Here is an 11,076-nt window from a genome sequence, read left to right as displayed (position 1 = left end):
AGAATTCAGTATCTCCCTCCTTTCATTCCATCAATGGTGGCAAAGCCTTCAAACACTTCTTACGCTCTGAAGGAAGTCATTACCTAAATCCTTCTGCCTTTCCGCTTCTCTCTTCACTGGTAGTAACCTCCATGGTGTAAATGGTTTCAGAACTATAGGCAATGTGCACCTAAATTACTGATGCAGTATATGTTTTCAGTGGATGAAATTCCCGGAAGCTTGAACTCACAAAATCACCCTCTGTATGTGGTCCCCAGGACTTCAGAACGCACAACTGTAGAGCAAGCAATCTGAAAATCTTGCAAAGTCCCGGTGTAAAGAATCATCAGTACCTAGAATTAATTATGAGACAGCAGGAAGTCACAGAGCACAAGAGCAGAAGGGGTGGATTATGTTAACTGCAACCTGAGCCTGTCTTTTTGTTGCAAATTCACTCAGAGCAAGCTGCAATTGTTTATAAGCTGGAGATGGGACTTTACATATCTGTGGTATGGAATATGTTTTGTATAATAATCCTACTAACAGATGATATTGCACATTCATCTTCCGTTTATGGTGTTGGACATCAAAAATGGTGAGATTAATGCTGGAATAAAGGAGGTGGTGCAATTGGGATGGAATAAGGAATAAGAGCTGTGTGCAATATTACCAACCAATATTGAACATTTGATTACAGTAATATTCCCTGCTCAACAGTATATATACATGCTTCCTGGTGGGTGAGTGCACTACAGGGTATGATATTAGCCATGAAAATTGTACTTCCATCCATTTGCTAATGAACTTATGGCAGCCGCAGCAGCAATAGTGGTGCTAAATTTGCTCTTAGGATTCCTGAGCTACGGTTTCTTATTGCTGTCTGGTAACTTCTACATACTTTATAAAAATTTGTTCATTCATGGGTTGTGGACGTCGCTGGCTGTCAGCATTTATTGCCCATGCCTAATTGCCCTTGAGAAGGCGGTTGTGAGCTGCCTTTTTGAACTGCTGCAGTCCATGTGGTGTAGGTACACCCACAGTGCTGTTAGGAGGGAAGTTCCAGGATTTTGACCCAGCAACAGTGATGGAACAGCAATATATTTCCAAGTCAGGATGGTGTGTGGCTTGGAGGCGAACTTGTTTGTGGTGGTGTACCCATGTATCTGCTGCCCTTGTCCTTCTAGGTGGTAGAGGTCGTGGGTTTGGAAGGTACTGTCAAAAGAGCCTTGGTGAGTTGCTGCAGTGTACATTGTTGATGGTACACACTGCTGCCACTTTGTATTGGTGGTGGAAGAAATGAATGTTTAAGGTGGTGAATGGGGTGTCAATCAAGTGGGCTGTTTTGTCCTAGATGGTGTCGAGCTTTTTGAGTGTTATTGAAGCTGCACTCATCCAGGCAAGTGGAGAGTATTCCATCACACTCCTGACCTGTGCCTTGTAGATGGTGGACAGACTTTGGGGAGTCAGGAGATGAGTTACTAGCTGCAGAATTCCTGGCCTCTGAGCTGCTCTTGTTGCCACAGTATTTATATGGCTAGTCCATGTGCATGAATGTTGGGTGAGGGAAGGTTGCGATAAACACCCTTAAAGTCAAATGGCCATTGTCTAGGCACAGACGTGAAAAATGGCCAAATGTGAAATTACCAGAGGGTGAAAAGCTATTCCAACAAGAGGGGAACAGGAAATGCAGCATAGAGTATATTTTCCAACCCTGCACTCCTAACTTCAATTTGTATTCCATTTCAAGCACAGCTCCACACAGGTTCAGTGGATTTACTGCACACCACTTTTCAAGTGTGCGGCACTTAGCCTATTGACTCTGCTGCTCTGTAACTACCAGGTGAGAAAGTGAGGGATATGTTCCCAGATTTTTAATTAATATAAACCCAGGACCATGGTGCACACACAACCATGACTGAAAAAGAGAGATGAGGCTGATCAAAAAGTAATGTTTAAGTATGGTAAGCATATATTTTCAATATGCCTAAATTATAGCATTGGGAATACATTGTCCATGTTAGAGAGCCAGGATCAGGAACTCTTGAGAGAAGAAATCACCATCAGCATTTGTATTCTACAAACTTAATACTATTACTGCTTGCCTCTTTATGTCAGTTTGTTTTCAAGCTCTGTTTGTGTCCAATTATTGTAAAACAGACTGGGACACAGGATGAAGCATGGATCAATAAACCTCAGCAAGGCACCACAGTTAAGCAATAAAGATCAGAAAACCATAGGTTTGATCTGCATGGGTGAACACAGGATACAGGTTCAACTGTGATGGTTTTTATTGTTCAATAACTTACTAACACTGTAGGATGGAAATTTCAAGGCTGCACTACACTAATGTAGCTCTCTGCTTGGCCTGCACTTCATAATTTCAGCCTTTTACTGTCTTACCTCACACTTAAAGAATGGCCATTGGAACAGAAACTAAAGGGCTGCTGGCTCCCATGGAACTGTACCTCACCAAGAAATTGACTAAACATTCCTAGCGGTCAAAGTATCAAACAACTATTCTTCTCTTTTTTTGTGATTGTGATGATTTCAGCCAAGTTGCAATTATTCCCCATCTTAAGTTGCCCTGAGATGATGGTGGTGGGGCTTTCTCCTTGACCTGCTGCAATCCTAGTGGTGATGCTCTTATGATGGTGTTATGAGATATCTGTTCTCTTCTAATTCTGGTCTATTCAGCAGCCCCGATTTTAATCACTCCACCATTAGTGGCTATACTCTTATCTGTCTGGGCCCTAAACTCTGGGATTTCCTCCCTAAACCTCTCCACTCCTCTTTCCTCCTTTAAAATGCTCATTAAAACCTATATGTTTGACCAAACTTTTGAACATCTACTCTAATATCTCCTTAATGTGGCTTGGTGTCAAATTTTGTTTGGCAACACTCCTGTGAAGCACCTTGGGATGTTTTACTAATTTAAAGGCACAATATAAATACAAGTTGTTGTCATTGTCAGGCAGAGAATTTCAGTATATCGACCCAGCAACACTGTATTATGGGTCAGTGTACTGTCACAAACTGAGCCTAGCACCTCATTATCAAATCTACAATCTGTTATATCTCAGTTAGGTCTCAGCAACAACTAAAGTGAGGTTTGCATTCATTTATCTATTACAGCTTCCCCCCGTAACTTCAAAGTCACTTCTACATCATGCCAGCACAGCTGAATCCTTGCAGTTGAGAACACCAAACATAAATTTGCCACATTTATTAGGCCCAGCATCTGGGATGTTCCTCGGCATGAAATCATCAGGTAGATTATTCAACCAGAAGCAGAATAAAAGCTAAGATTGGTGAACTTTATCCCACACCCACATATGTGATATGCTGGATATCTGTACAAAAATAGAAGCCACAAAACAGAACAGGCCTGTTGTCCCAGCCAGTCCATACCAATGTGAGCAAATAGTTCCAATCACAATTTACCCACCCTCTTCCCATATCCCTTTAACTCCTTTCCCTTCATTTAGCTATCCATTCTAATCTTAAAGGTTGACATATTTTCTGCTTCAACCCAATTTATCCTTTTTTTTGTATTTATATTTCCTTCTACTAGGCAGCATCCTAGTGAACTTGTGATGTGCTTCTCTAAAGTCTCAATGTTTATTGCTTAACTTGATGAGCAGCAACTATTGGCATGGAGCTATAGTGTAATTATATTCAATAGAGTTACAGGGACTTTTCCCATCTTGGTTACTGTCATGTTGGCATCTTTGCAGATCTAAATTCATACTGGATAATGAGTTTACCTGTTAAATTATATGTTAAATTAGATTGTCTATCAAGAGCTTAAAATCCACCCTGTCTAGCCCAAGGCTGATAAGACCAGTTGCAATGTATTGCCAACCTATTGCCATCTTGTTTGAGTCTCAGAGATCAGCGGTCTCAGAACAAACAACGGATTGAAGCAAACCAGGGACCTGCTGAGTCTGGACACTTCATAGTTTACTCTGCATTTGGAGGACTGTGTTCAATTCTGCTTTAAAAAAAGGCTACCAAAAGCATACTCAAGCATTGGCAAGTGTGCAAAGAGCATCAATGCTGATTCCAAGTATCAAGGTAAGGGGGAATTAGGGGCCAATATGTAAATGAATGAGAAACAATTTAACACAGATATCAGGATGAATTTATTTAATGAAAGAGAAATAAATACTTGGAAGATGCAGCATAGCAAAGGGCAGTATATTAGAAATTGGATCCTGTAATGGGAGAGTTAGGAAGCAGAGGATGAATTTCAATGGGTTTTCTTTATCCTCGACTGCACAGTTTCACACTGTGCAATGCACTCACCAGCTAAATCATTGGGTCAGTGTCTGAATCATTTGTTATTCCCATTGGTCATTTATGGAGCTACAGCTCTTCCACAATGAGCTTTCTTACTGACCAGTCACATTTTTAAACCAGCCCAGCATTTAGGTCACTTAATATGCACTGGTACAGTCAAAGAAACTCAATCCAATTGGCTCCTCTGGGGATTGAGCAAGCCAATCCCTTCAAAAACTGAGAATTCTGGAAAATGTCCATAAACGCTGTCTCAGGATGGCCTCTTGTTGCCCTGGAATTTGAGCAATAACATTCTTTAAAACCTTGTTTTCATGGGAGGGCCATGCAGGAATAGGACAGAGGGTGTAGGATTGCATAACATGTTTTGAGATCTATTGCTATAAGTCATAAGCTGGCATTACAAGTGGCACAGTCTGGTGGCATTAATGTTAAACCCTAGGGCATGACCCCATGCCATTCAGGCGATCGGACTCACTTGACTTTTAGTAATGTATCTACATGGTATTTTGCAATTTACGTCACTCCTGATGACCCCAAACCTTGTTGGGGTGCAGTTCCAGCAGTGCTCCAGAAATGTACCCAAGTGTGAGAGTCTGCACAGGCTATACAACAGCAGACAGAATCATTACCAACCCCAACCATGCTGGCTGAAATCCTGAAAATCTACAATATCAGGAAAGGTTAGGTGTGCCATTTTTTCTCTCTGTAATTTCACAGAAAACATTCACCCAATTAACATCAAATGGATTAATATCTTCAATCAGATTGCAGGTGCTCTGTTAAATAGCAGACAAAAGAATTTCATAAAAATGTGCCTGTTATTAATGATTGCATGGCAGAATTTCGATACACTGAAATGCATTCACACTTTCCAGCAGGATTATCTGAATAGTGATCAGTAGCGGGAATCTAGGCTGATTCCCGAGCACTGAGGTGAATTTAGAACCCTCAGCTAAACTCATGAGAAATACACAGCAGGTCTGGCAGCATCTGTAGAAAGAGAAACAAAACATTTCAGATCTGTGAACTTTCATCAGAACAGATCTTGTTTCTCTCTCCAGAGAGAGAGCTGCCAGATCTGCTAAGCGTTTCTAGTATTTTCTATTTTTATTTCAGATTTCTAGCATCTGCAATATTTTGCTTTTGTACTTTGATGGTTGGGCTCATCGAACTGGCCTTTCTGGTCTGTATCATTCAGCATCACATTAGTTAGTGCATTGAGCTGTAAGGAGATCAAATACTGGCACCTTGAAGCAATGCTCTGTCCCCTTACAGGTTCCCATAATTGATTCATGGGCTTTTATCTGGTTTTTAATCTCAGTTAACAGAAGAAAGCTCTTAATAAAGAAACACAGACAGGTGCTACATGAAGGCACTGATGCAAAGAGGAACAAATTAGTTTTGAAATCCTCCCATATCTGTTGTGTTTAATATATGATTCAGTGAAAAGCAAACCAAAGGAAGAATTACTATTATCACAAATAGAATCATCTCAGTTAAAGGGAACCTCCATGGGGATGTGCTTGTGCTTTTATTATTCATAGCATTGAGTAATTAAAAACAACTGCAAATGGTGAACATCAAACACAAGACAAGAGAATTTAGGTAACAATTCCTAATATTGATTACTACTACACGGAGCGAGGCCCAGCAAGAAAAAACTTGCATCTAAAAAGCTTCTTTTGCAACATTTATAACTAATGAAGCACTCAACATGAAGAGTACTGTAGGAAACACAGCAGCCAATTTGCACACAGCAAGGTCCCACTAAGCAGTAAAGTGATAATGACTCTGATTTACTGATGTTTGTGGAGGAATAAATATTGGCTAGGACACCAGGTGAATGCCTCTCCTTTTCTTTGAATAATGCCATTGGATCCTTTAGGTTCACCCAAGAGGGCTTAACATGTCACTTGAAAGACTGCACCACTGACAAGTGTAGCACTCCCTCATTACAGTACTGAAATGTTCTCAAGTGTGTGGAATGGAACAATAATCCACAATCTTCTGACTTAGGTGAGTGTACTACCTCTGAGTGAGCACTGAAACCTCAGAATTAACAAGTCTAAACATTAGGTAGTAATGGCAATTGTTACATTATTCCTTTGTTTGTTTCTTTCATTTCTACCAAGAGGGATGGTGCTGTTTTCATGCAGCACTCAGTACCTGAAAGAAGCGAGTGAAACACAGACCTGTCCATTCAAGTAATCAGACTTAGGGTCTATTCATCTACAAGCACCGACTCTTTGGCAGTGGCTTTTAGGTGGTGAACATTTGCATTTAACAAGATAAAGGATGTTGGTCCTGGGGAAGAAAACACATTTCACTTTGGCCATCCAAGGTCAGGGCCAAGCATGATTAAAGGATCACCATAGCTCTTGAATCGCAGAGTTGACCAGGGATGCTGTGATCCTGTGCTAGAAAATAGGGGCGGGAAAATCCCTATATTCCTTGCTGCAGTGTAGCATGGTCAGCAATGCTGGTTACCATTCAGGGTTGCTTTGGTTGACATCTCTCCCACTGGACTCAATACCAGCCCCTCCAGCACCAATGCACTATAGCTGCAGTATGTGCTACCAACAGGATGTGGTGCAACAACTCAGCAAACTTACTTTGAAAGCACCTTTCACCCACAACATCAGACAACGAGAAAGGCAAAAAACAGCATTGCCATACAAACACCTTCACCTCCAAATTCCCCTGTCAAAAAAGAGAAGGGGAAACCAATATGGGAAGAGACGGGGAGGTAGAGTGGGAAATTGTAAAATGCATTTAAGGGGAAGCTTGATAAGTACATAAAGGAGAAAGGCATAGGATAATATACTGATAAGAGTTAGATGAACTAAGGTTGGGGGAGGTTCATGTGGAGCACAAACACTGGCACAGAGCTGCTGGGATGAATGGACTGTCTCTGTGCTGAAAAATTATATGTAATATGTAAAACAGACGAGAGACAAAGGAAAAGAGAGGGGATTGAGAAGGTCAGACAGAAAGGGGAATATAGGAGAGATGAACAGACTGCATGAATAGCTAAGAGAGAAAGAGAACAGAGGAGATGGAGAGTGAGGAAGAGGAATGAGATGGGAAGAGAGCGACTGGAAGAAGTGAAGAGAAGACAGAGAGGGAGAGAGGGGAAGGATGGAGGGAGGGTGGAGGGAGATAAGCAAAGAAAGACAAGGGGTATGACATGAGATCATTGGGAGAAGAAATAGAGGGGGAAGAGGAGGAATACAGAGTGAAAGAGACAAACGGAGAGCGCAAAACTTTGGGGGACAGGGTAGCACAGTCTCTCACTTCAATACTGAGTAAACATAAAAATGAGCTGACTCCCAGTTTCTCTGAACCGGGGCTCATCTCCCTGGAATGTAGATAATGAGACAGGGAGAAGTGCTGACGGGGTGGAGTGGCTGGCTGTGTGGTTGGAGGTTATTGGTACATGCAGACTTAACTATTTCTTAAGCTGCATCCTACCAAAGCGTTAAAACATGTTTGCTCAATTATAAGATATAATATCAGGGCATAGAATGCTAATTGGATTCTCTGGAGCCAGATTCCAGTCTGAAGCAACAATAACATCTCATCCCTTGGTGTGTCTGCAAAGTCTATAAACCTGAGTTTTGTTCCCACCCCAGCTAATGCCAGTTCACCAAGTTTCAGAAGATCTCGTCATTGAAAAGAACTGAGGCCCAGGTGTGTTTCTGTAAAGTTTATTCATTAACATGCATTTTACAAGCGTGAATATATTTCTACTGAAATGATTCCTGCTTCCCCCCCGGCCCCCAAGTACAACCCTCCCCCATCATTTCCTCCTGTTACTCATTAATAAAGAAAAAACTGCACACTCCGGTAATGCATAGCAGAGCGTTGCACTGGCGACTTTCCACAGGTGCTTGCTCTTTTCCCATGTTGACCTGTTACTGCTGCATATTTCCAGCAATGTTACTTTTTAATTGGTGCCGCCCCATGTCAATCACAGAGCCCGGGTTCTTGACATGGTCCCGGATTCACGAGGCCAGAGGCGGCGTCACATGAAGACGAAAGAAAAACTCACGAGAGAATCAAGACAAATGTAGTTCACCATCAAAACCCTATTCTGCTAACTGGTGAAATGTACCAGACCGTTATATCTATATACACGCACACACATCCACGACATTATTTCTTGAGTTTAACAAGTAATTTAAAGTTGAAAGAAAACAATATCTGATTTTTTTTTAAAAAAAGACAATAAAATCGGAGATAGGATTCACCACAAAGCGATGACTCCTTAAGGGTTTAGGGAAGCTGCTGAGACCCTAGAGGGCGAGCTGGCGAATGCCCCGTCACACATAGTCCTTTCTATCGTACCCAGTCGGACCTGTGGACCTGGCGGCAGAGTAAGCCATTCTGGAAGGCACGTACTTCTCGTCTTTGGGAGGGCAGGAACAGCAGAGCAGAGCCCCTCCGAGGATCAGCAGACCCGAGGTTCCCCAACCGATGTACAAGGAAGCTCCAAGTTCTCTCCTCTGGGCGTCCGTCACCAGCGGGTTGTAGAAATCCCTGATGATGGTGTTCGCTGACCAGGACACTGGGATCAGGGTCATCAACCCAGCCAGGATGAAAGTTATTCCGGATACGATCATAATCTTGGCTTTGGTCGCCTCGTCTTCCACACAGTTAGTACACTTGGCTCCCACGATGGAGACGAGGATGCCCAGGACTCCCACCACGATGGCAATGACGGTCAGAGCTCTGGAAGCCTGGAGGTCTTGGGAGAGGGCTAACAGGGAATCGTACACCTTACATTGCATCTGCCCAGTGCTCTGAACAATGCAGTTCATCCAAAGACCTTCCCAAATAATCTGCGCCACCACGATGTTGTTCCCAATGAAAGCGGTCACTCTCCACATGGGTAAGGCACAGGTTAAGACGGCTCCCAGCCACCCCAACACTCCCAGGGCGACCCCCAAGATTTCAAGCCCAGCATTCGCCATTTAAACAGTTGTACTGACAAAACTTCCAAGAAGCTCCGGTGACTGCGCTCCTCGCGTCTCTGGTGCACTTGTTGCAGGATGAGGAGCTTTCCAATTGGAGTAGGGTTGTACAGTGTGATCGAGAACACCAATCAGCTGTACTAAAGGGGTTGGCGCCCGAGGCGGAGTCAGCGGCAGCTCTCAGGTGTAGCAGTAACTGCTAACGGATCATTGAGCAGCTTTCAAACTCCTCTGTGTGTGAAGGAAATCCAATCCCTGCCATGGCTACAATTCGAAGCATTTGGCTGTCTACTGTTAACAGACTTGGACCTCGCAGTCTATGTCTGAATCAGGCGGAGCCTCCCCACGACCACAAATTCCTGTTCCGTCACCCTCAGTGGGATTTCTGACACAGGCATAAACATCATCAACAGAGTGCCTGCTGTGTCCCTGACGGATTCTCACCTTGCTGTTATTGGGAGCAATGCCCATTCTCTCAGGTGTCTAATGAGCGTAGCAGTTCCTGAACTCATTAAATTCTGCTCCTGCTCACAACACTCTCGTAAAAAGATGATTTTTTTTTTCAACATTTTGGAGGCAAGTGGAGCAAGCAATTGAAGCGGGAATATTTAAAGGGAATTTCTAATTATAGGTGTTCAGTGAATCTTCACTTAACTTCAAATTTATTGGTGAATTAATTGAATTTTCAGTAAACTGTGCTATAATTAGTATTAGTTCCCTTAGGCTAATTTATGTTTGGCGCACATTTGATTATAAAAAGGACAGCGTATTCCCATACAAAATCTATACAATCTTCCTTTGTTCAGGGATTGAGAAGAAGTGAATGCTTTCCCTCACAATGATACTGTAAACACAAAGGCACTGGTGATTTGTTTTGATGTGAATCATGTCGTCTGCCTATGCTTATAAACAAACAACAAAAGATCTGCCATGAAAATGCTTCCTTTTAAACCATATGTGCGCAGCAAACTATGCAGCCATGGAACTAAGAACATAAGATCATTAGGGATGAGCGAAGGCCGTTCAACCCATCTAAACCAGTGATCTTGAAAGACCTTACAGTTCCCAGTTTGCAGCATCCAATTCTTTTAAATTGCAAAGTTTTCACCTCCAGAAATACATTCCATATATTGGTTAATGTTACAGACAGGAGGGGCATTAATTTAAACAGCACTAATTACTCCTCTCACTGCCTTCTGTAAACAGAAAGGTGTTTTTGATTTGCTTCCCACCTTATAAGCGAATTTCCCAACCCCATGGTTTTGGTATGATCCAATTTCTATTGATAACTCCACAGCAAACTCGAGATGGGATGAACTCAAAGGGTTAGTTTATTTGCACACACGCAAACCACAGGAAGAGGGTAACAACACTGCCTCCTTTGCATTCATACAGTAAAAGAGGGATAGAGGAAGGAAAAATTTACGGTGCAGAGACCACAGAGAAAATAAATATTGTTTCACGTGGGTTCCAGAGTCCAGAATCAAAGTCCAAAGTTCCTGCATGGAGGTCGGTGAGCTAAAAACCAATGCTGGTTAATTCACTTTTCCTGTGGTGTTGACTTCACACGATGAGATAGGCATGCAGAGACGATGCAGTCTGATAGGCAATGGTACAGAGTTTCCATCAGAAGCAGTGTAGATGGGGCTAGGTGTTCAACCTGGGCCAGAGCTCCTTGTCTGTGTTGCTGCTAGTTAGATGGTAAAATGGCAGACTGAGACTTTGCAGTGCAGCAAGGCAATATCATTGGTTCCACAAGCTAGGTCCATGTCACATGATACCCATCTCTCCACTCTGGCTTTGACAAGGGATGTGTATCTCTCGT

At 42.6% G+C, this 11,076-nt stretch overlaps 1 protein-coding gene across 1 annotated transcript; it reads right to left on the bottom strand.

Annotated features, from left to right (window-relative positions):
• Positions 1-7,969: 7,969 nt before the first annotated feature.
• Positions 7,970-9,528, bottom strand: LOC144684566 (claudin-3-like). Its single transcript, XM_078548517.1, has one exon. The coding sequence runs from the start codon at positions 9,249-9,251 to the stop codon at positions 8,601-8,603; it is 651 nt and encodes a 216-aa protein (XP_078404643.1). The 5' UTR covers positions 9,252-9,528; the 3' UTR covers positions 7,970-8,600.
• Positions 9,529-11,076: the final 1,548 nt, after the last annotated feature.

This window comes from Cetorhinus maximus, chromosome 9 (genome assembly GCF_964194155.1).
Source record: "Cetorhinus maximus chromosome 9, sCetMax3.hap1.1, whole genome shotgun sequence".
In the NCBI taxonomy this organism is placed as follows: domain Eukaryota; kingdom Metazoa; phylum Chordata; class Chondrichthyes; order Lamniformes; family Cetorhinidae; genus Cetorhinus; species Cetorhinus maximus.
This window is presented reverse-complemented; position numbering and strand designations above follow the sequence as displayed.